Genomic DNA, 25,945 nt, shown 5'->3' on the forward strand with positions numbered 1-25,945 from the left:
ATGCAGCGACACATTTACTTCTCTTTTCTTTGGCAGTCGCAGATATCTGTAAAAATATATCTCTGACTGCTTTTCAAATCTGTTGGTACAGTCAATTAAAAAAAAACATCTCTTCACCTTTTTCAAAAGTAATTAATTTTACAATTTAGACACTATTAAAGCCTATGATTCAAACTAATGCAGCTAATCTCCATGTTCAACTGTCACTTTTACCACTCAGTGGCTGTAACCATGGAGACTTTGCTAGCTGTGACTTCACGTGCATACCCTCTATGAGTGTCCACAGGCAACAGTGAAGCATGGTGGAGGTTTGGCTGAATTTAGGGTCAAATTTGGTGCCAAATTTGCAAGGAGCCCTTGCAAGTTTAATTCTGCAGCATGACAAAGACCCCAAACATAGCGCCAAGGTCATTAAGAACTATCTTCAGTGTAAAGAAGAACAAGAAGTCCTGTGGAACAATCTACCAGCCGAGTTCCTTTAAAAACTGTTTGCAAGTTTACCTACAAGAATTGATGCTGTCTTGAAGGCAAAGGGTGGTCACACCAAAATATTGATTTGATTAAGATTTCTCTTCTGTTCATTCACTGTATTTTATTAACCGATGAAAATAAACTACTAACACTTCCATTTTTGAAAGCACTCTTAGTTTTACTCTTAGTTCATTTAGTGCAGGATTCTTATATTAGTTCTTATATTAGTTTACAACTAATATAAGAATCCTGCACTAAATCTTAGCTTCATGAAGGATATTGTATTAATAATTAATTCTGTCCAATAACTGAGAGAGTTGTTGACTCATGAAACATGTTTTCATTTTGGAAGCAGTGGTTTACCACTGAATTGTCTTTAACATTCGTTTACTATTGGGCAGTGGTTTACCATTGAATTGTCTATAATCTTTTGACAGCCCTGTTTTGGTCAGTGAGTTAGGCTATTGGACTGGATATTCAGAAAACTTTATTTGTCCTCAGAGGTCAAATAAATTTAAACCAGTTTAACTGCACTACAAATTACATCCTCCAAAATGATCATCTAGTTGAATTACTATCTGCCTGATAATATTTTCAACATAAACTGAACATTATTATAGTCAGGATGGAGGATTTTTGTGCAGTTTTACTAGGATTTATTAATTTTCACTAGTGTACATAATGTTTTGGAAAGTGACAGCATATCGGGAAGCGTGGAGGAGGACAAGAAGTGTCTCTACTGCATTTTTCTATTTTAATTATTAAATTCTGACCATTATGCATCAAGTTCAGATGAGTTAACACTTATGGTGCCAGCACATCTGGAAGATAATCGAAATAAGGAAGAACATCAAATTAAACAGTAGCTGTTAATACTGGCTAAATTGTGAACCAATAATTGTCTGGAAATAATTAGGGATAGTATGGTATGACATCTAACAAAGATATATCACAAGCATCAATCTGGGCTGAGCTCAGCTGGAGCGGCGGTGCCATTTTCTTCATCACCTCCAAAGTACTGCCTTTCAGCTCTCCACGGCACAAAAAAAAAAAAAAAAAAAAAAAAAAAAGCCTGGCAACAATATCAATTATACATGCAGGAGGCAAACAAGGGGATTTATTTCACAACAAATAGCCTCATAGAGAGATGCTGAATGGGGGAGATTAGCATTAGAAAGGGACAACAAAACTCCACAGTTCAACAGCTAAAGAGCAGTTTGATGGGACTGGAATTGGGGAAATTGGTTGATTAGGGTGTGCATTTGGAGGGGCTGTCAATTTCTACATCCCAGCACAGACGTGTGTTGCTGTGTCTGTGAGAAATGCTGCTACAGTCAAAACATGACATTATGAGAACTGTCAGTGATGAACTTTGATAATGCAAGAGACGATCTGGGGGACGATACAGGAGCCATCAGAGCAAATGAAACATCTGACAGAGGAGGGGAAGCTTATCAAACAGGAGACACAAAGACATCTGATGGCTGGTATTTAGCCCAGTCTGGTTACACGCCCCGATAAACAAGAGTGACATTTCAGCACCTGTAAATTGCTTTCTAAAGTAGGCTCTCTCTTAAAGTAAACATGCGAGAATTTGTTGAAAAAAATACCAGTTATTCTTTCCCGTCACGTGGTGGAATTTTTCTGACACTTAATGTTGTAAACAGCATTTTAATTAATTTTTATTATTTATTTATTTTTTGTCATTAATCTGTTTTAATGAAACAGCGACTACAGGAGCACTACAGCTCGCGCCCATACTAGCACCACGTGCTCTCTGTGTTTATCAGCAAGGATTTCTGGGAAGCGGTTCCCATGGCAACCAATGTAAACACTAGCCGTCCTCCTCTGCCGCCTCCTCCTCCGTCTCCTTCATCGGATGCTCGGGGCTGTGCAGCGGCGCCAAAGCAGGCGAAAATGGCAAGCTTGACTCGAAGCGAGGACCGCTATTATGAAAAGATAACGTCGATTCAGCAAAGCATGCATAAACGGTGAGGCGTCTTAGTTTTTGTGGTAACAGGAACACGGCCTTGTGGGAACCGCGGACTCGAGTTGTAATGTCTGCCGCCTTTCAGTCTCCTCTTACGACTTGGTACAGCGTAGTAACAGGCTAGTGGTTAGCTACTTCTGGTAGCCGGAGCTAACGCTAGCTTAGCCTATTTACTTCGGCTGCTACAATAATAAATAAAACAGTCACACTTTTGCAGTTTTCCGTACGTGTTCATGAATGTAAAGTTAACACGATATAGCACCAAAACATTAGCGTTCGGACATTAATGTGAGACGAAGTTCCCCCGAAGTTAATGCTTTTGGTCCGTCTGTAGTTCATACACTAATTTCCACAGTTGCACACGGTAATACACGAGTCCCGTTAATGTTGCAGATCATTTGTTAGTTATAAATCTAGCAAACTATGGAGATGTTACGTTGTTGTCTATGTTGGTGAGAGTTTCTCAGACTTACTGTGTTTGTGCAGGGAGAGGCGAAGGCTGGAGCTGGAGAGGGAGCTGTTTGCTTACTCCAGATCCGACAAAAGAATGTAAGTTACCCTGGAGCATTTATTGAAAAAATGATCTCGGAGAGCTCGCTTCACTGTTCTTGCTAAGCTGAAAGTTAAGTCGTTTTATTTACGTGTTGTTATTGTAACGAGGAGTGAGCAGTATTCAATATTAAATTAGTTGTGGTTTTTGTAACCGTCATACTGGTCCTCAATCATGCTTTTCATTGGTAAAAATATCTAGTCTTTTGTGTTAATCTGAAATGTTTTACTCATCAGTGCACCCAGATGTGACAGACAGTACCACTTTGTATCTAAGCAGAACTGACTGTTTTCATTGTAAACTCATTCTGAGAAATATTAACATGCCAGGTCAATCCAGCAAAGCGGAGGTTGATAGAAGGGTTGAGAATGAGATTTAAATTGAAGACATGTTGTGCTTAACCTTTTTCTTGTGAGAAGGCTTGCTCTTATTATTTTGACAATGTTCTCAGATAATATTTCTTTTGAATAATAGTTCTCCACTGCCTTCAGCTCGCAGATAAAGTGTTCCAAACTGCGCAGTTATCTCAAGGAAATCTGTGACAGGGAAGCACAAGCGAAAATGAGAAACCTTGAGCTTCTGAGAGATGTGGAGAGCATAGAAATTAACATGAAGGAATATAGTCCTGACCGTGGCCCCCTGCAACAACAAAAGGTATAACACAGACACACTTTTATTTGATCACTAGAGTATTTTCTCTCATTATTGAGTCATATTAATATCAGAATATCAGGTTTTTATTGTGAGGTTGATCCAGGTCTAGACAGTGATATATTTTCTTTAGAACATTAAAATATTTTAATCATAATTACTGTTTTGGACAATGTTCAGAGCGCTGTCAATAATACATATATATATACGCAGACACACACACACACACATATATATTTGTGTGTATACGTGTGTATGTATATATATAGATATAGATATATATACATTTGCCTTGGTGCCCTGCTGTCATTGGACCACAGGGTTGGGATATTTGCTTGCAGTGACTTCATGTGACAACAGTAAACACTCAAACTGTGCAATTTATCACGGCGAGCAAATGAACGGGGGAGAAAACAATGAGCCAGTCAGATTATCACTTAAAACTCAACGACAGCGCTTGACAGCTTAATATCAAATTAACAAAATTGGCTAATTATGACTCACTGAGTTAATTGCCCAATATAGAGACTCTGAAGTGCTCCAGAGGTTTAGTCATTCTCTCCCCTCAAGCAGTTGGTTTATTTCCTCTTGATGATTTCTGAGTTGTTTGCTGGTGTTTTGTTGGTTGGTCTGCACTTTCCTTTCATTGAATAAAATCACCTCAGCCCGGTTTAAGCCTTGTGTATATGGTTAAATAAAAGCATCAAATTTTAGAGAGAGTACTCATTTTAGTGTAGTAGTTGCTGGTACCAAAAATATCAAAGCTGGCTTTTGAAGGGCTTCATTCAATAACCTCATGAAAAGAGGAAGGCATGTTTGAGCTAATCCAAGTTCCTCAAACGAGATCATGAAGTGTTTTTTTATTTTTTTTTGGTTGGAGTTAGGATTAAGGCAGTCACGCTGACTGGTCAGATAATGGTAGCAGCAAACACACAGAGGACACTAACTTGGGGCAACTATCTGTGATTGACTGATTCTTGACATTGTCACTCATGTATTCTGCTTTTGCACCACACATAGATAATATTCAGCAGTTTTCCTTCACATTATTAAATCGCTTTTTACATTTGCTACAGGCTGACTATTTGAAAAAGATTTCCAGATTTATGGGAACAAGGGAGAAAATGGTGCAGGAGCTTGAAGCAGCAAAGGTAACAAGAACAACATAAAATGTGACTACTGTTGTATTAAGAATAAAATTCCTGCTTGGTATGAACATGGTTATAATACATGACATAATAATATCATGTAATTTACATGTCATATCTTCTACTATGTATTATGTGACCTGCTTTGTGTTTTATTTTGTTAGACTTTTCGCTGTGTGTTGTAAAAATGATACTTGTTTCTTTTTTTTCTTATCCCAGATCCTTCTTTTTTGAAATGTTTACAAGGTTTATGCAAATTTCAGTTCTATCGAGCGGTTTTCAGGTTCGGAATAACAAAAGAAAGTAGACATTATGCCTGGTAAATCTGTAGAGGAGTCTACATTTAAACTGTGTATCTGTAATAGCACAGGTGTCTAATCCTAGCTGGGGAATCTGTACAAGCGATGTAGTTCAAGCCCGTGGCTGCTTTCTCCCTTCACTTAAAGCAGTTAAAGCTCTTTTAGATGAAATGTCTAAGACATCTCATAATAACTTGGAGCATGCTGTCTAGAGCAGTCACTTGTAACTGTGTGCAAAAACCCCCCTCAGCCTGTCGATATTGTAATGAGCAAAATGGTACCGTCACTCCATTATGCATACAAGCCATTGGCTGGCAGTGTGCATGTCCCTCAGGCTGCAGCATTCATTAAGGGAAGCTTACCGGGCTGAAAGCTGGAGACAGATGATAACGGGATATGATTTTCATATTTAATACATTCCTTGGAAGAGCACACGCGTGCCGCAGATTGATAGAAGAATCAATTGCTACTTTAGTGAAACACTTTCTACTTTGCCCTGCAGCTACCGATGGAATCACTCAGCCAAGAAATTAACTTTTCCTCTTTTTTTACCTACTTTGTGGATCTGCTGGGCAGGGTGCATGGTTTACAGTGAATGTTATTAAGCAGCTAACTGTTTGGTATTTAAGACGCTTATCAGAAAAGAAACAGAAGCCATGCTTTTTGTTATTATGTTTGGAGGGAGGCTTTTTTGCTTCTCTCTCTCTCTTCCCCTTGGTGACATTGCAGACATGAATCAAAACTTGTCTAAAGGATTTCTAATAAGATTAAAAGTTAAAACATTGATCCTGAGACATTCTTCTGAAAAATGTTCTGAAAAGAATTCTGACCTTGTCCCAAATAAGCTACACTTATTCAAAACTAAAAAAAGGATAGTTAGCATACTTGAGTTGAATTTCTTTCAGAATAACACTTAACTTAAGCAAGAAATGTTCATGTTCATACCTAGGAAAATATTTTAATGAGGTAACGCATAGTTTAGTTGCCATATTTAATTGTATTTTCATTTGTGCAGGTCGAAGCTGCGCGTAAGCAACACAGAGACAGCAGCCTCTCTCACCTGGCTAAGGACTGTGCACCGGCACCGGTGGAAATTTTTATGGACCACCAGACTACCAGAGGGTCTGACGCTGAGGTTGGCACCACAAGTGTACACTCACACCAAGCATTGCATCGTTCGCCCAATCGCAGCATGCACTCCCGCGAACGTCTACCAAGTGGCCTTTTGAAGGACTTCAGAGTTGGCGGAGAGGATGCCGCCAGCAACCGAGCACATTTATCAGATGACATTTCAGGCTCAAACGATTCCCCTGACGCCAGTAATTTGAGTGACAAACATGAAAGAACGATGGGGCCGCTCCCATCTGTTCGTGCCTTAACAGCCGCAGCTGGCGGCGTGGCTTTTGGAAGTGATGATGAGCGAGAACCTTCACCTTCGGTGACCTTGACGGTGCCTGAGAAGAATCCATCTCCCAGCAGCGGTAGCCCCACGAGGGCTCAGAATTCCCCCGCAGAACACTTTGACTCCCAAGAGGTGGCTCATGAGCCACACATAATGGAAGATGAAGAGAGAGGTCCTGGCCATTTGATGCCTGAAACCACTTTTGGAAAAGAAGCTCATGAAACCCCAGGTTTGCACTGATATTTCTTGGTTACTACCTTGTTGCAGCTTTGCAGAAATTAAATGTTTATTTAGAATTGGCACGAGCCGGCTAATGCTATGTGTTTGCATTCAGGTAGACGTGAGAGTGTCGGCACACCAAGTTCTGATGTGCAGTTGTCAGAGAGCAGTGCTACTGACCTGACAATTTCTCTGACACAATCTGAGCTGGAGGAGGATCTGCCAGAGGAATCTGAGAGGAATGACACTTATGAATGGAGCGATAATCCCAATCAGCACAGTCCCGAGTCGTCCCTCCATTCTCGTGGGTCCAGGGACAAACCACACACGAACAGTGAATCCTCAGCTCCTGTGGTGACCCTGCAAAGGTAGAGTACAATGTCCTCTTCCTTTCTGGCTTTCCGTTTTTTAGGTGTGTCTCTGAGGAAAAACCTTTTTATTGTTTTATGGCACGTGTTCTTAAAATGTGCACAGTGCTTTTCTTTCAAGCTAAGTAAGCTAAGAAAGAATGAATGTTCTGCATGGCCATGCTCAACCACAGAGGGCTGTTAATGATAGAGGGTGAAGACACCATACAGTCCTTCTTGCCACCAGCACATCTGAGGCTGACAGAGAGGATTGGGGCAGTCACGGTCCATGCCACCATGCTCTCTGTAGCTCAGCAGCAGCTGCCGTGGCGGCAGTGATGCATCTTATAGGGAGAGCTCAGAACCTGTCACCAACAATATTGCCATAATCCAAGATAATGCTGCAACAGAGCAATTTTCTGCTTGAGAGACCTCAGGAAGTCCCCAGTGGAGGAGGAAATTTGTGGCACCATAGAGTGTTCTGGAGGGTGGGCATGTGGACAGCACTTACAGACACAAATCCTTAGCGTGCTGATGGCCTCTGAGTTGAAGGATCATTTTGGATGGGGTTAGACCCACAGAAAATCCCATGTGAACATTCGCGAACAGAGCCTCTGCATTTTCCCCTGCCGTGTACGGTATTTGCACTTGAACTATATTTTTTGTTCATTTTTTTTCTCACTACCATAAGGACAGGCAGCCCAAGTTTAATTTATGTGTTCTTTCTCTCCTTGGGTCACATTTTGTATAAGACCCTACTTTACTAAGTACCCAGTTGCTCATATGTTCACTAAAAGGCTATTTTTCTGCAATTATAAATATGAATAACCTTTCTGAGCTTCTGTGAAAAGCTTTAGTTTAAAACTTGGTCTCACCTCTGTAGGCATTGAAAGTGGTCTGAAGGATATTATTTTTTTTCTCTCTGAGCTTGCTTGTGCCCGACTGTGTTTATGTGTGGTCTACTATACTGTTTATAGTGTGACCCCAAGAGGAGCTGCAGTTAGCCTGTGCCGGGGGAGACGGTGGTGGGGGCTGCAGCTTTCATTGTTAACACGGACAGCTTCTGTGTATGAGGAGAAAACCAGGGGCTTTGATGTAAAGCTCAGAGAGCATCCAGCCTCTCTCGTTCTCTCTCTCTCTCCCTCTCTCTCTCTCTCTCCCCCTCTCCCTCTCTCGAGGTTAGAGTTTATATCTCTGCCTCTATTCAGCTCATAGTCGGGGAAAAACAAGCCCGGGCAATTCATTAGATTATCCTATTATATTCCTCCCGCAGCATGGCTCGGGTGAGTGAGACGAAAATATTGTCCAGGTTTCTTCTTCGAGGCACATCATAATGGCCCCGCCGTGTCCTGCACTCGGATATGTCGTCTCTGAGCTGCAGCGATTCTGCTCGATTAGTGACGGCAAAAATCCCAGTCAAGATATAGAATGTAAACGATATAGGGTTGAAAATACGATCTGTACAATTTCATTGTAATTTTGCAGTTGTGTGTCGTTTTTTTAGATTTTAAATCTAGTCTCACTAAAGGTCTTGCTCATCATCATGCTGTATTTTCCAAACTGAATGCCGACAGCTTGTGTGTTGTTGGGGAGCATGTCCCAAATTTAGTCAGACAGTCATTGCACTCGGTGTGTTGCTACTATTCGTGGTCATATTTTTCAATTCCTTTGTGTTTGTGGCCCGTGCCACCGCGGTGAGACTCCCCTGACACCAATCACTCAATGGTGAGGCCATTCTGTGTGGTATATCACCCCGGAGTCAGTACTGTACGCCGCGGAGCAATATTCCTCCGGAGAGACTGACCTCTTCCTCTGGGCTAACAATACGCTCCTGATGATGTCGATGTGGGGACAACAGCGGCATCTAAAGTGAGGTTAGAGACCTTGACATGAAAGCTGGCAACAATACAGACAGAGAGAGAGGTTTGCAGAAAAACACAACTAATTCACTTTCTCCCTCTCTAAAGGTCTCTTTTTGAAGAGCACTGATAAATAAAGTGGAAAGAGAAAGATGACTATTTCAAGGCCCACGCTGGCGATAAGGGAAAGACGAAAAAAAAAAAAAAAAGACAGAGCTTTTGCCTATTCTACTTCAGCCACACTGAAGAGGACTTGGCACAGATGGATTGCACACTACAGAATGTCATGGATATAATTCAAGCTGGCAGCTTAATCAGGATGTTACCAGGAAACAACCTGCAAAAAAGAGGGAGCAATTGTTTGCTGACCCCTAACCCAAGAGCCCATTACAGATTGTCATAAATTCTTTTTGGCCTCTTTTTATGTAAGGGGGCTCAGGATCTCTCGGCTTGGGGTTTCTGGGAGAATTCAATGAGGGCCACCCAGAGCTTAATGCTCTAGAAAGAGATGGATTCTCAATATCCACATGCATTAGGCATCCATTTCTCATTTTGCAGCCTCACACAGGACCAGATTAAAGTGTAAATCTCTCACCAAAAGAAATGATCCAGAGGCCCCATTTTTTTTTTCTTCTTTTTTTTTTGGGACCATTACACATTTAAATGTGACATGGTGGCGGTAAAGGAGCAATATCAATATTTTCAGGACAGTTATTTTTTTTTTTCATATCATCTAAATCATATTTATATTTAACAGTTTTACCACAGCAGCATACAGGTAATACTAAAACTTAAATTCTGACTGCCAGGTTTCAAATGCTTTCCTTTGCAACCTGCTGTTATTACATGTGGCACCGTCACCGACACACACTGAACTGTCGAAATCTTGTGTTTTGATGGTAGCATTTTAATGATCAGATTCTCCAGCAGTCCTTGAGTACCCCAAGGGAATTGCCTGGAAAAAAATGTGTCACAGATGTTTGGATCAAATGGTGTCCCTTTTTAAATTTTTTAAACAAATAGCGGGCCTATCGATCACATGACCTCCATTTTTATTTCCTTTCACCTCTTTAATTTGTAATGTTTATTTTTTTTAGCCTCTCCCAGGAAGGACTCTTCAATCTGTTAGACAGCATCGAAGGACGGCTCCACAGCGAACAGACCCACTTGTACGGAGATTCTTCAATCGATGGAAGACGACTCAATAGAATTATCAGGTACACATTTTCTTTCTTTCTTCAAACTTTCCAATCTTATCCTTCCCTGTTGAAATTAAATGCCACGTATATTTATTAAATGGCCGTGGAGCGGTTTGTGCAGATGAGGAAAACATATCGTCCTTCTGCTTAGGGCTCTCACATTAGATGAAGCGTCATCACCACCATGCAAGCGTCTTTATTACTGAGGGGTTTTCAGACACATGAGAATGTTATAGTAACCCGCCCTGTTGAATTGTCCCCGTTGTAAAGTACACATAAATGTCTATCAAAGGAAAGCTTTCTCGCTCTTTTTAAACACACTATAGAGTTATCCCCATCTATTCTCACGTCACTAATTGATGTCAACAACATGCTCGGCAACAGAGCGACAATTTTGTGCTGCGACCTTAAGTATCGCGTCCATTCTTGCTGTGATATTATGTGAGCTAGTGTACGTGTGTGCATTGATGTGTGTGATTGTACTCGTGTGGCGTGCGAGTGAAGTGTCGGCAGCTGTTGGCCGAACTCCTGACCTGCAGGCTGAGCCCGGAGCTCCGTGGCAAAAGCTGACTGCTCTCTATATATCGGGCAGCCTTTGTGGCGATGGAGCGGGCTTGAATGACGAGGACCTTGAAGCATGTGGAGCAGTCGTCCTTCATGAGCTTCAGAGGTTGTCATGGAGCACGGAAAAGGGCTGCCTGCTCCCACGAGATCTAGTGAGTGCTTATCAGTCCAGCGCTGAGCCTGATGAAATAAGGTAAATCACCCGGTTAAAATAAACCACCTTTTCTTTTTATAGTAATATATATATATATATATATTTTTTTTAATTGAAAAAAAATGCCAATTGTGATCATCAATGTTTTTTTCCACCCAGTTATTTGCATTGTGTCACTTATATGGCTAACTAAAAAATAAATAGTATAATATATCTTTATTTCCGTAAAATATAGTTTGAAGTATACTGGGACTTAAGCATGATGTAATACATCTTTTGCGTGGACAATGCTATTATCAGCTTGTAATCATTTTACAATGGAGCAATTCACAGCACAAATATCAGTGCTCTGCAATCTACAGAGTTCAATAGACATTTCTCTTTTCATAGAGACTTCAAGTAAGGGTGAATTCCACTTTTCAGACGGCGTGGATAGCTGCGTGCGCATTTTTTATCTTATTTATTTATTTTTGTGTGGCTGGCTGTGAGGAGGGGTCGCGCACTTACAGCAGTCTCTGAGATATTGCACGCTACCATTTGTTACAGTCTCCCTTGTCCACAAATGTAAAAGGTCATCTTTGGTGTCACCCCGTGCAGGAGCACTGCATGGGTGAATGTCATGAGTAAATTAAAATGCCCTATCTGGGACTTCCAGTCCTTTGGATAATGAGTAGTTATACTCCGAGCCAAATCCATGCTCTGCTTCACTACTCTATTGATTTCACTGAGACCTTTCCTGCTATGTACTCAATTGAAACACATCTAGCAGTGTCCTTCTCTTTCCTCTAGAGATGGCTATTGCCTGACCTTGACCTTTTTATCCAGTTTTTAACCTGGAGCTGTATTGTCTGTGTCTATTCGGTGTTAACTGGCATTCATTAAGAATCCATATCTTTACTAAATTGTTTTAAAATGGAACAAAAAGCTGCCTCCTCGGAATCCCTGCTGGAAAAAAAAAAACTAAATTATAGTAAAAGTATTATATTATGACTATCAAACGACTCCGCTCCTTCTTTGTTTTTGATCACTAAATACTCTGCTACTTCTATTTGAAGGTATAATCGTGACTTATTTTTTCGGATTTCTTACTGTGTGTTCAATAAGAAAGCATCTTTCTCTCCATCCAATCCCACCCCCACCCCCACCCCCACCACAGCACCAGCCTCCCTCCCAATGCTGCTCGGCTGTGGGATCGCTGGTTCAAGCACGCCCTTGTGCTCAAGGAGCACCGCGTCCTCAGCACTGAGCGCTTGGTCCAACTGTTCACGCCGCTGCTGCTGAAGCGCCATGCCAGCTACAGCCACCAGGTAGCGTCGAAGGCACATACACTGCCACGACACACACACACACACACACACACACACACACAAAAGGGTCACATACACTTTGTAGCTACCCACACAGTGCCCCGAAAGCAAGCAGATATTAACGCACACTGAAGCCTCAAAAAGAGATCTGCTTTCTTTTTGTCTTCTTTCCAAATAAGCTATTTTTGTTTCTTTACATGTTTTTGTGTGAAGAGAAGTGTAGTTGGTACTGAATGCCCTCTTTGTGTCTTGTGCTTGAAACCAAGCCCTTGCTTCCTACTCATCAGATTGCTCCACACGTTGACCTAGACAGAAGGGAAACCCTGACCCATGCCATAATCACAAATTACAGCCTCAGCTTGGCTTCTTTCATCTCATGTGGCGTATTCATCTGAGAAACACTTGCTTTTAATTTAGTATTAGCCAAAAGTATAGCCGTCAGCTGGGTCCGATTGAATGAGGGAGCCATTTGGACCTTCTCCTCAAAGGGATTATTTCAAATGTCCCACTCATTGACCTTTTGCACATCATGCTTAATTAAACAAAGAAAGAAATGACAGAGAATATTCCCACTCAGGGCCAAAAAAAATGCTGTCAATAGAAATGTCAGCAAACCCACCATGTACAATTATGTGTGCAGCAATGATCATTTACACAGTGCAGGTTTCTGTGTTATTAATTTTTTGTGGTTTCATCTTATGGGGGTTCTTGTGGCTTGGAGATGCTGCTGCGGTGTCCCCGACGCAATGAGAGAGGCAAAGAGGGAGACTGTAGAGCCTCTTGAAAATATGAACTGACAAAAGGAAGAGGGCTACTGCCATCTACATCATTGTATCCAAGTGCACGAGGAAAAGCCTGAGTGAAAATCTTTTTCTCCCTTTATCTCCCTCTCTCTCTCACTCCATCTATTTCTCTCTCCCTTCCCCTATTTCTCCATCTCTCCCTTTATGTCTCTCCCTCCTCTCTGTCCTCTCATACAACAGCTTACTCTCCACACACAAGAGCAAACAGAAATTTCCATTCACGTCTTGCCACACAGCCCTGGCTACTCTGACAAATGGGAGCATGCAGCTCGCATGCACACACTCAAAGAGGCCCTTTGAATATTCAAGTGCTAACAGTTGCATTCATTGATATTTAAAATGCAGTGGGTCTGCGAGAGCCCTCAAACCACGGTACATTTGACTAAATCTAAAAAAAAAAAAAAAAAAAAAAAAAAACGAACAAAGAGGGATATCGGGGACAAGGATCAAGACAGTTTTTATTGTGCAGCAGCATCAAATACCAAGTGGCAAACTCAGATTGGCATGTGTTTGCGTCTCTTCCCCTCTCAGAAAATGAAAGCGCGTACGTTGTCAATCTTCAGTGTGACCTACTGATAACAACTTACAATGTACTTAAAGTTTGTCACTGTCAAAATCCTCCTGATCATCCCCTTCATATTAACGCTCATTAAAAGTTGCAAATGGCCATCTGAGGCTGAGAGGCGGTCTTTGATCACAAAAGAGAGATGATGATGGCAGGATTTGATATGGGGGAGGGAAAATGGAGTGAAAGGAAATCGGTGCGTGGCATCTCCCTGCTCCTCATCTCCCGGAACAGCTCCTCTTAATTGTGTATCCTCATCTCCCCAGAGATAAAAAATGAGCTGGAGAGGGAAGAAGAGAGTAGTTTGTCTCAATCCTCTCAGCCAAGAGGGAAGATATCTGGAACGTGTTGCACATTAACGCCAGGGTTATTGCATTCTTTAGGCTGCTCTCTAATCTCATGGATGAGAAGAGAGGGAGAGGTGGGGGGGGGGGAAAGTGTGATTGAGAGGGAGAGCGGGAGCGAAAGTGTGCGAAATAATCTTTTTTTAGTTAAACGAGTGAGAGAATTTGAAGTTATTTTCTCTTGGCGTTTGAACACACATTACAGCTGCACCTCTGTGCGAGCAGCCGTGGCCAAAGTAAATGACTTGCCTAATCGGCGAGAGTTCAATTTGACACTTCCTTCAACAAAATGAGAACAATTAAGAGTGTGGTTTTAATTTGTGCTGCTCGCAGGCCAAAGTGTTGCTGAGGACACTTCTGTCCCGGTCCAGTGAGGAGTGCCCCTCAGCCGAGGACGAGAGTGACATATCTTCTTTGTGTGGTCCTTCTTCTCCCCTGGCTGACAGTGATGTGAAGCCTGCCAGGCCGGCACAGAAGCAGAGGAGTCAAGGTCACTGAAGATTATATGTATTGCTGGGTGAATTAGAATTACACTAATAATACTAATTGTATTTGAGTGCTGGGAGTTGGTTATTGCTTATTAAGAGTTGGCTGAATTTTCTTTTCTAATAAGTGTTTCTTTCTTTTTTTTTTGTTGTTTTTTATGGCGTCCAATAGAGTCCAATAAACATCCGAAGTATTCCTCACTGCGATCAGTCTTTGCACAGCAATATGTAACAAGACTATTAATGGGAATACATTGAGACTATTTTCTTTGCAAAGCACCTCTGCAAGAAACTAAAACTTCCCTTTTATGAAAGAAATCAATTTCACCATAGAGCTTTTTTATGAATCCCTCACAGCCCAGTTTTCATACAGCCTTCTATTCAGAGCTAAAGAAAGACCCCCCATTCCCATTTCTATCCCTAGACTCCCTTCCTCCCTTCCTCTGCTTCTCACTATGCGCTTCCCTTTCTTACAGAACTACAAAGTACTGAAGAGGACAGCGAGGACGAAAGCCCTGTGGAAAGTGGTCCTATTAGAGGTAAAAAGGCATTGCCGGTGCCCCAGCATTCACACTGTCCTTATGTTGTGGTTTGTTTTCTTCCCACTGCAGTGAATAATGGGCTCTTTTACACAATGGCTGAGGCAGGATGATCAAGGTGAATCCAGGGTCAAAGTCCCACCTGAAGAGCTGTGCTAGTTCTCTCTAATTATCTCCGAGAAAACACTAGCTGTGTTTTCAGCCTGGTCTGAGGCATTCTAGGAAAACTGATAATTCGCAGGCCCGGCATAATGCGGCTGCTTTAATTGTCACGGCGCCAGGGTGGGAAGCGCAAAAGATCTGTCATCGGTTCTCATTATCTTCTAAACAATGCTCCGGCAAGGCTGGACTTGAAAAAATACTAGATGTGACGGCATCCTGGAAGCAGTCGGTGTGCCCGTCCCTCGGCTACACCTCTGAAATGTAAAGCAATCCTGTATTACCCTTGGCTATCAGATATCCTACTGGGTGTTTCATGTGCTCGCATCCCTAAGGTGCACAGCCAGCAAAATGAGTCCAGTTTCCAATCGCTACTCTTAATCAAAAGAGCCATAACCAGCTAAAAAAAAAAAAAAAAACATGACTAAAGATTTTGCAAGGATAGGGTTTTGCTGAGCGACATCAGTGTCACAATCAAATACCGTGACCTTGGAACCGATAGTAATTGCCAAGACATGGGTGTCTGTAGACCTGGTGGGGGGTTTTAGACGACATGTAAAAGCAGAGGCTGCATAAAGTGCTGTGGGTGGAATAACAGTGAAGATTGCTGTGTACTTCAAACATCAACAGGGTTTTTAGAAAATGATTAAACACGGCGTTTTTTTTTTTTTCATCCTGCTACCCGGTTAAAAATGTTAAAGCATGGTCATGGAGGATCACAATTTCTCCTTATCCTTTAATTTGTGTGCCTTTTTTTTTTACAACACCATTGAGACAACAGCCCTTTTATGATGTACTTCTGCTCTGCTGATTTTTCTTCATGCTCCACTCAAACGCGATACCTATTTTAGTGTGCCGGAAAGTAATTACAAGTGTTTTTTAAAAGAAAATCAATCACTGCCTTCGCTGTAGGGGATGCTGAGATAATGTGAGATGCTGATTGCTGTCTCATGGAAACCGTTGCTACATACTGTAGGCTTAAATCAACAGCTTAGCTGATTGAGCGCGGGGTTTTTTGCTCACTCTGTTTTGCGCTGAGACCTAAAAAAAAAAAAAAAAACTCAAAAAGCTACTGAAGCGTGTTGTCTCATCAAACACGGAAACCTTCTGAAAGTTGGAAACCGGGGGTTTTAAGCTAATATTTGACTTTGTGCGTGTCTGTGCCTGTGTGTGTGTCTTTGTGCGTGTCCCTGGATAGAGACAAAAGCATATCAGTTACTTAAGCAATCAGCCATGCAGGAAAGGCTGCAGAGTTCTGAAGAGGAGGAGGAGGAGGAGGAGGAGGAGGAGGATGGACTCTCAGGTAAGGGATGCGGACACCCTGTCAGCCCAAGCATAAGTGGTCATCCTGTATGTCTTCACAACACATAGAAAATACTACATTTGTTGTATATATAGATGCACACTATTTCATTAGTTCATGTCGTGCAAAGCATCATAGCATACATATACTTTAGCTTAGATGGTTTTACATGTGGCATATCTACAGTGAATGCAACCACTTCCACACCGATTAAAGCTTTTTTATATATATATATATATATTTAATGTGTGTGTGTGTCTTCTTCCCCGTCCATTTGTGCATATCAAGAGACCCCAAGGTCAAAGTCTCTCATGAGCCTCATTATAAGTTCCTGTATAAATATGCATGGCAAATTAGCTTGTGACAAGATCAATCAAGAAATCAAATGGTTTTATCTGGTCCTGTTTGCTCTTTTAAGGAATAAATCGTGGCCATGAAGAGGACCTGGGGAGGGCCAAACGCTCCTCACATCAAGACCCTTGTCCCCGGTAAGAACATTGTTATTATTCAACGGGCCACAGGAAATGGGCCACCAGACACCAAAGTGGTTGATGTACATTTGCATGGCTGCTCTCATAATTCCCTGTTCATTTCCATAAGATCAAGGGGGCGCCACCCATTAACTCGCTTACAAAGACAAAAGGCCCCTAAAGCCCCTCTCACTCACTGTTTGCTGCGTTCAACCAGGTTTTTAGAATTCAAAAGCAAATCAGCGGCCGCGAAAATAAATTGGAGTCATAATCTCACTGTCTTCACGCTTGTTGTCAGAATACAAACAGATCATGTCAAGAAGAGAATCGGGGACAACTGTTTTGGAAGAAGGGGACTCAAGTGTTGACAAGGACAAATGTCCTTTCATTTTTCACCCTTGAAACATATTTAGGCTGCTCAAATCAGAGCCCTAAGTGGGTCAGAAAAGAACATCTAATGATAAATAGCTTGGTGGAAGCTAACACCATCACGGCTACATTTGAATATCAACACGACTTCATCAAATCTGCAATTGCATGTCAGGTCCTCAGAGCACCTCTTCAGTGCGAACCCATTTGGGCTGGAGTAATGGCTGGGTAAACGTTATGAGGAATAATCTTCTCTGATTTCATGTGATTACTGGGCACCATGCTGACACAAGGGCTGAAGTCTATATCTCCCTGGCCTGGCAAGCAGGCGCTCCCAGTCTGCCTATTAGCCCAGGGAAGGGCCTAATGGCCTGGCTCTATTGTGGTCCTCATAGCCGCTGATGTCTGCCACTGCCAGCCCCGGTGACCAACCTCTTTAATAAACATGAGCCAATTTTGAGTCCATACCCTCTCAAATGGTGCCCGTCGTCCTGTCATTAATGTGCACAGGAAGTCTGCAATATATGTGATTAAACAAAATTTGCACTGCAAAAAATTAGACAGAAACGCTGAATGGAAAAAAAGAACAGCAGTGAAGAGACACAAGTTGTGTATGTAAGGCAGAGTAAAATAGAGCTGTGGACGTCTGATGCTGTGATCTTACTGGAGTTAATAGTGGAGTAGCAGCAAGACCTGCTAGTCAATATGATAATCTTCTCTTTGGTCGCACAACGGTTTCTCCCATCTTTTCTTTGTTTCCCCTCGATGCTTAGATTTAAGCATTCCACTTACCACAGTCACTTCTTGCGCTTTATTGCTTCCACAAGTGGTCTGGAAGCCCTGTACTTAAGCAGAAGCATAACACTGCAGCATGCTATTGCCCTGTTTCTCTCTTTTCTCTTTGCTTCTCTCTGTCTCTCTCTCTCTCTCTCTCTCTCCCTCCCTTGCCCTTTCTCCATCTCTTCGCCCCTCTTCCTCTCCGCCTTCCTGTATTTCCTTCTCCCCCCCTCTCCTTGTTAATTATTTGCTTTTATTTTGTCAGCGAGCTGATGAGTGACTTCAAAAGGGGGATGGAGCTGGACTCAAAATACAAAAATGGCTTCCTCTCTGTTGTCTTAGACAATAATTATGATTTGCCAGTTAAGCCTAGACCACAGCAGAGGGATTGTAGTTTAAAGCAGAGGCTTTGGTGCAAAAAATGCATTTATAGCCCTTTGTGAGGCTCCTCATTATGTGTGGGCCTGATTCATTAAGTAATTGGTTTGCAGTTGTTTACATGAGTATTAAGGCCTTCTATTCAGGGCCTTTGAGAGATACATTGTGCAAATGTTGCATGTTATGAATGCAGAATGAGAGGCGGGGGGCCAGTCCTATTGGCTAAACACTGCACTCGGCTGAAAAGCGAGAGAAAAGCGCTGGGTGCTGCTTTGCATAGCAATGACTACGGCCTTAATAAGCTTTACAGATTAAATACATGCAGTCTATACAAGATGCAAAGAGATACTCTTAACACATTTATATGTGCTCATTTCACTATTATGGACTTTGAGAGAATTGGGGTCTTTCATATTCTTTTTTTTTTTTTTTTTTTGTCGCTCGCTCTCTTCCCTGCTCTCTCTCCCACACACTGTTTTTTTCCGTTAGATACTTTTATGGAATGTTCTGTTTATTGTATTATAACTCGCAGGGAAGCGACTGATCTGCAACATTTATTAAGGATTTGTTCATTACAAATCTTTTGCTGTCTTTGTGAGTGGCAAAGTAAAATCACTTTGTGGTTGAGTGGGGATGAAAGGAATAATGCACGAAGGAGTGAGTCTTAATAAGCAGCTGCACTCCATGTAAAGACCACTTGTTCCCCTTTGTATGCGAGTGCATGCCAGTGCTTCCTCTCGTGCAAAGAATCATTGTGCTCCTTTCTACTGTAGGCATTTCACATGCCACTCCTTTCTTATTTTTATATTGGGGGGTGGGGTGGGGGCTTTAATACCTTTTTATTCCCCACCCCACCTCAGTTTTTCAGCGCAGAAAATGCTTGAACACATTTGCACGGAAGACGCACAAAACAAAAAATCCTGCAGCCATCGGACGGTTTGATGATTGTTGTGCTTAGTGCCTGCTTGACAAAAACCTTGACTCAACAATTAGTGGTTTACAGCTTTGCTTTGGACAACAGGATGTGCTCAAGCATTCGACCTCAAATCACTCAGAGTGTCAAAATCAGAAGCTTTCCCCCTCTCTCCCTCTCTCTCTCCCCCTCGGCCCCTCATGGGCAGGCTATGTGTGTGAATCTCTGACGACTCACAGGGAGGAGGAATGGAGGGGTAAGAGGGACTTATAGGCTCAGAGTGGAGGGAGGGGACAAAAAGAGAGCAGGAGATAGAGGGAGACAGAGAGACAATCGTATTTAAAGCGTGATTGACTAGAGCAGAATTTATGTCATAAAAATCCAACATTGAGTTAAAGAACACACATAAACAATAGAATATAACAAAGTTGTGAACATCATTGCGGATGTACATTAGTAGTGCTGAATCTGCACAAATTAGTTCCAGTAGTATTTCTCTCAGGGAATCCTTAAAACGGCCAATGAACCTGCTGTTGTTTTCTGTTTTCAAGCGTTTAAAAGTGTCTTCGTCAGTTTAGACTCGAAACTGTTAGTTGCACAACTGTAGACTGCTTCTGACTATAAGTGAAGGCAGCATTTAGAGGACCCAGCCAGAGGAGGTCACTGTACTACTCTGGCTGTGTTAAAAAAGGAATGACTGTGTGATTGGCTTGGTAAAAAAGAAAAAAAAAGAAAAGAAAGGTTGCTTTCAAATGATTTTTATCCTTTGAATGTGTTCCTTTTCATTTTTTATTTCGATGATGTTCATTTGAACATGTTCAAAGAAGTGTTGTGTTATGTTAGCGCCGAAAGCTGGGTCTGAATTCATTTATTGGAGTTTACTTTAGTTATATATATACAGATACATACACATATACATATGCATACACACACATACACACACACACACACACACACACACACACACACACAGACACACATATATAAATAAATATATAAAAACAGATGAATCAGTCATGGCATTATATGAGATGAATATTCTGTCCTCCCTCTGGCTGTCTCCACCAGTCAGGAGGAGAGACTGCTGCTTTAAAATCATTGGCCCCAATATCCCTTCCTCTGAGCTGCAGTACTCACTCACTGCCAGCAGAGAGCACTCACATGTTAGAGAGCACCCACTCACAATGCACTCATGGTTGCCTCTCACTTTTTGCCCCCACTGAGGGCTATATCCTGCTACCATTCAGGCCTGCTAGAGTACATCTAAACGGAGCCTAAACAATGTTTCTGCAGGGTCATAGCTGGGATGGGAGTAGGAGTTGATGGGAATGATGAGGTGATGGGTCTCCCTTTGCCTTTAGACAAGCGCAGCCGCGCAAAAGTGCTATTGTGCTATTAGCATTTGTGTGTGGGTGGCAGGAGCTTATAAAAAAGCCAGGGTAAATAAAAGCACTTTTCTAGCTGTCGGCAACACAGTATTAAATGCTTGGTAAGCATTATTTCCTCTGACAGTCCTCATGTTCCCTAATGGAAAGGATTATAAGTGAAATACATCTTCAGTGATTTCAAGAAGCTTGACCTAGTCTTACACTGCAGCTACCTTGAACTGGAGTTTAGGAGGACAGCACGGAAATGTTTTTGTGATTACCTTTGTGTATGTTGTTGTGCTGCATTAACTGTAGTTTGTGACAAATGGTTTCAAGAGTACGGGCAGCTCGTCTGACAAGATCTTTTTGTATTTGTCAGATTCTGTTGTCTGAGCCAAACAAAGCAAAATGTCACAGAGAGCACAATGCGGCAAAAAGAAAATTGAATATGCTACAGAAAAATATGTGGCGACAGCATTGTCCATATTTTTGTCAAGTCAATGGATATTTTAAAATTGGAGATCACTTGTTTAGCAGCATGCACATGCATTTTAATACAACCCGATTGTGCAACACCTTGACTTGATAATAACTTTACAAAAAAATGTTAGACCTTTAACTCGGCTGATTGAAAACCATTGTGGTGTAAATCGACAAAACGAAGCAGAGGTTTGATCAAGGAAATGGCCAGAGACAGACAACACTCGAAATACTAATATTATCTATCAAGCTCTGTGTAATGCGTTTACAATTTTAAAGGTCATTGTGAATTCAGCTATGCATAGCAGACACGACAACTGTTAAAACACGAGATAAACAACAATATGAAACAGTTGCAAAGGCCAGAGAAAGCGAATGAGCGAGGCAGTGGGGGGAGAAAAAAAAAGGACATTACAACAGCTGTAATTTGCATCATTTTACACATTACATTCACCTCTGTCTACTGGAGCTTGTGAAACACTGGCTGGCCCAGTCTTACATATTCAGATCATTGCCTCAATTAAGGGAAACTCAGCAGAAGATGAACTGGCATAAATGTTTATGGAAACGGAATATTAGATTGGTGAGGTCAGATCCAGGCTGGGCTCTCTATGGTAATAGCCCTGTCTTGAAATCAGTCCTGTCCCCCGCTGAAGTGGAACAGCTGATAGACCATTCCCATCCCGGGGGGAAGTTCGAGAAAAGAAAAGCCCAATTTGCTCTCCGTAACAGCCATTATTGTGGCAAAGGAGAGGAAGTAATCGTATGGATTATTGCCGTATTTTTTGCTGCAGCAGGCTCCGGTTGAGATCTGTTGCCTAACAGTTGTAAATGGATGCAGTAGTCCCTGCGGTTTAGTTGTGCTTCAGCGTTTGTACTTTATCTCTTTTCTTCAGTTTAAAAAGCTGGACGTGGCTAGCAGGCGGATTTCCTTCTCCTAAGTGCAGATATGTGTACGTTTATTCCCCACCGTGTCCACGATCAGCCTAACAACACCTGCTTTCTGTGCTGAAACATGTTTAAAAATGTGTCACATTCTTTTATTCAGTATTAACAGTAGCATCATAAAAAAAGGACATGATTATGAAATGATTTCATTTAAATTATTTTGTTTATGACTATTTGAATAAAAGCACTATAAACATAACAGTCAAGAGGGGTAATATGAACCCAAAACAGCATCTCGCGTGACTCAAAACAGGCATCACATATCAGGTAAGATATGTACACATCTACGCTGCCTTTCATTCTCCAAAATTAGTGTATGTCACAAGATATTTCTACTTAAATACGCACAGTTAGACAAACAGACCCCTCAGTTTCAATTATACGCAACACCCTCAAACGCTTCTTCAGTTTGCAAACAGTCTGATCGTCTCTCTGTGTCTCTTTGCTTTCTTGTCTTTTTTTGACACTTCTTTTCTTTCTCCTCCACTTTGATTTTCTTGAGTCTTAAGTGGCAGGGATTCAGTATGCTGTCGGAACAGAGGCAAGACTCATCCAGATGTCTTTCAGGAAGTCCTATCAGCATATAAATATAAAGGTTATATTCTGATGATTACTCTGGCTCTATGGTATATTGTCTATAGCGCGGAGCAATCTGCTCACTGTTAGAAATGGGAGGCGCATCCCTTTTCTCTCATTCTGTCTTAAGTGGTGCAAAGCGTCAGTATATGGTTTAGAAGATGGTAACTGGAATGCGGCCAGAGTAATTTGGTGCTTATCCTCAATGTACAGTCACATGCGCCAAGATTTAGCTGATGGGGAGATGAGGGTGAGTGAGAGGGTGACAATCAAAGAGGTCATGGGTTTGAATTGATGCAGATGGAAGAGCATGGTGCGTGACTGCCTTTTTGCTAGAGCTCGTGTGGTTAAAACTCTGCACCGATTCTTATGTTTCCAAGAAATGTGTCCAAACGGCTCTAATGTTCGGAGCTGCATACAAATAAACCGTACGGATATGTATGCTAACCTGGGAGATGATGAGGATATATTGTGGGGTTCTGAATAGGCTCTGTGATGATGTAAATTAAAGAGGAGGCCTTTAAAAGTGGAGGGGGGCGGGGGCTTATTGCATATGCATTGAGGTAGATCAAAGCCTTTTCGGAGGTCACACATTTACATAGCGATATCACCAGAGCTATGGGAACCTGGCAACCCCGTCTTTGGACTATTTTTGAATAAAGAGGGCCTTGTGGAAGTCCTTTGGCACAATTAGAACTGGAGTCAAGGAAGTTCCCTCTGCTGCACCATCTGAGTAAAACCAGTAAAACTCACTGAGAAATGAAATGGGTGTCTCTACAGAAGAACAGTGATTGAGGTATTAGTACATGGTAGACTGACGTTGTGTCTGTTTGCCCCTTCGTTGTATTGCTTTTATTCCATGTCTAGTGCGTTAACTGGTTATGAAGATTTCCAAACTGCTTTATTTTGCCCAGTGTGTAGTTTTGGAGATATGTAAATGGTAACTGGCCTTTTTCATGTCAAGCTGAAAGTGTTTCTTTATCAAAGGAAGTCTCAGGTAATAAATTTACAAGGCTGCTAAATGTCTTTGTGTTACAGGAGAGAGAAGACCAACGCAAAAGCTCATTCTGCTCGACAGTCAAAACGTGAGTAGAGAAAAACTCATTTCAACTGGGTGTCAAAAATAGGTTCATTACACTAAACAGATCACCAAAAAGAGATCTCCGAGTTAACATGTATGAAATAATTGTAAAAATTTAAGTCTTTTCAGATGTGTAAATGAAAAAAAAACAGACCTTGAAGCCAAGCTCAGATGATTGAAAGGTTCGTTTGAAGCAAGCTGGGCCTGCTCCACTTATAAACAATTCAAATGATCCTATTTTAGAGACCGTTCTGTCTCTTTACAGTTCTGATCAAACCTTAACCAACAGCCCAGAAATAAAATGTTGCTATTTTATTAACTTCTGAATCCAACCTTGAAGGACTGTTGTTGATTGCCGGAACGGTGAACTGCCAGATAAATGTTATGACATTTATTAGTGGTTTACTAGCTACAATCAGATCACAGAAGTTGTGTTTTATCACTCGAAGTCCAAAGGACCTGGACTTAACACATATATGACTAAGTAAAAGGTTTGAGAATGTAATCCAACTCGAAGTATACTTCAGCTTCAGTGCATTCAGCTCCTGCAATGGTTCTGAAGAGCGTGTAGAAATGGCTGCATGAAAGCTGCATAAAGAAGTGACGTTGAAGATGTTAAAAGGTAACACAAATGAAGCATGGAGTGAACATTCTTTTCTAATAATGACACATTTTGTTCTCTGTACCTTTTTGTTGTAGCTTTCTGGGGGGAATCAGATGACAGCAACTCAGAGATAGAAGCTGCCTTACGTCCTCAAACTTACAACGCAAACACAGATGACACTGACGATTTCTATGACTGAAATTATTTATGCTGAATTTGTTTTAAAAATGCTCTACATTATATCAGTGCAAAATTCCAGGCAAATTAACTCATGGCAATTCACCCCTTGACCATTATTTTAGCGGCCTGCATTGTAAATCATATGCACACTGTATTGTAAAAACAAATAATAAAGTTGACGGCTCTCATGCTGGTTAAAGTATGTGAAGAGTTGTCCAACATGCTGATGTTAACCCTGCTTCAGTCTCTTTATCTGAACAACTCTCCCGGCTCATAATAACAGCTCGAAATAGATTAAACAGATCTTTTAAAGCGATTTGTTTGCACTAGGCTGAAAATCATGTATTTTGAATGCCGCAAGCATCTCCAAGTGCTCTACCTCCGGCATGCTCGAGTGTAGTGATGTGAGTCACCTGTGAAATGACAAAGCACAATGGCCACTCTGCACGCTTCTGCGCGACCTGTGAACCTGCTGAAGAGGCCCATCTCCCAGGGCACAAAGTGTTACTGCGCAAACTCTGAATATTTAGAGCGCCAACGAAACGCTCTGCACATAAATTCACAGCTGTTCTTTAACATGTGTGCTCAGATCTCAGAAATACAAAGACGTTTACGTTGCTCTGCATCACCGTGCAAATGAGTCACAAGTACAATTGATGCTGAAACCACACAATAGACTCTCCTACAATTTATGGTTTTCAGGCACATTGAACACTCTGTGTCTATTAATAGCTCAGAGCTGCTGTGTGGGAGGCTACATTCCAAGGTTTACATTTATAGTTCATTATGTCTCTAGTGTAAATTTCCAAAACTGCCATTCTGGGATGTGGTAAAAGCCCCTGGCATTCAGTGTCAGCAGGATTCCATTAGTCAGCTTTAGGTGACTTTACATGCCTGAACCTTTTAAAGTAGGACTCCACATTCATTACCAATAATGGCTTCAGACAGCCCTGACCCACCACAGAAAAAGGGACTGTGGCAGAATAATTTGGAGTTTGCTAAAAGGCTCCCTAACATAATATCCATGTTAAGGAGCATGTCAACAGATACTTGTGTGCGGGAGCTTGCTCATGGTGGAAGTGGAGTTATATTGTACTAATGTGTACTAACACAATAAAAAATGTTATGAAGAACTTACGTGCAAGCTCATTCTTTTTACAGCGTGTGGGTTTTTTTTCTTGCAGTTAGTAGTGTCTGCTTTGTCATATTCAAACTGCCATGAGACAAAGCTCCTCTCTTTCTGTTGTGATTATGCTGGCACAAAATTTTCCCAATACAGACTGTCTCAAGAATGAAGAAGAATGAAGAATTTTTGGAGAATAATCCACATTGGAAGCGTTTTTTATTCAAAAAACTTTCATATTCATCAGAACCACACTCTTTTTATATGCAAATAAAAAATGACTTTTCAACTTCCGCAAAATCAGTATCTCACTCCTTTCTA

The 25,945-nt window shown here is 41.6% G+C and overlaps 1 protein-coding gene across 2 annotated transcripts; it reads left to right on the top strand.

Annotated features, from left to right (window-relative positions):
- The first annotated feature begins 2,294 nt into the window (after positions 1-2,294).
- On the top strand, positions 2,295-24,734 carry kiz (kizuna centrosomal protein). 2 transcript variants are annotated; one of them, XM_047611876.1, is made up of 15 exons: positions 2,295-2,462; positions 2,948-3,010; positions 3,503-3,665; positions 4,739-4,813; positions 6,125-6,740; positions 6,846-7,098; positions 10,034-10,153; positions 10,728-10,892; positions 12,010-12,160; positions 14,206-14,362; positions 14,834-14,896; positions 16,254-16,358; positions 16,777-16,846; positions 23,675-23,721; positions 24,417-24,734. In XM_047611876.1, the coding sequence occupies exons 1-15, from the start codon at positions 2,389-2,391 to the stop codon at positions 24,518-24,520; spliced, it is 2,226 nt and encodes a 741-aa protein (XP_047467832.1). In that variant the 5' UTR covers positions 2,295-2,388; the 3' UTR covers positions 24,521-24,734. The 2 variants fall into 2 exon arrangements, 1 of the variants encoding a protein (XP_047467832.1); XR_007114705.1 differs by lacking the exon at positions 14,206-14,362 and having other exon boundaries at positions 24,417-24,450.
- The last annotated feature ends 1,211 nt before the right edge of the window (positions 24,735-25,945 follow it).

Source organism: Mugil cephalus, chromosome 17, assembly GCF_022458985.1.
Source record: "Mugil cephalus isolate CIBA_MC_2020 chromosome 17, CIBA_Mcephalus_1.1, whole genome shotgun sequence".
Classification (NCBI taxonomy): Eukaryota; Metazoa; Chordata; class Actinopteri; order Mugiliformes; family Mugilidae; genus Mugil; species Mugil cephalus.

Excerpts from the sequence above, each read along its gene's own strand:
- kiz (XM_047611876.1), top strand. The coding sequence starts at position 2,389 with ATGGCAAGCTTGACTCGAAGCGAGGACCGCTATTATGAAAAGATAACG. Across the intron at positions 12,161-14,205 it reads ATGCCAGCTACAGCCACCAG|GCCAAAGTGTTGCTGAGGAC; the intron begins GTAGCGTCGAAG and ends TGCTGCTCGCAG. Across the intron at positions 14,897-16,253 it reads GGAAAGTGGTCCTATTAGAG|AGACAAAAGCATATCAGTTA; the intron begins GTAAAAAGGCAT and ends GTCCCTGGATAG.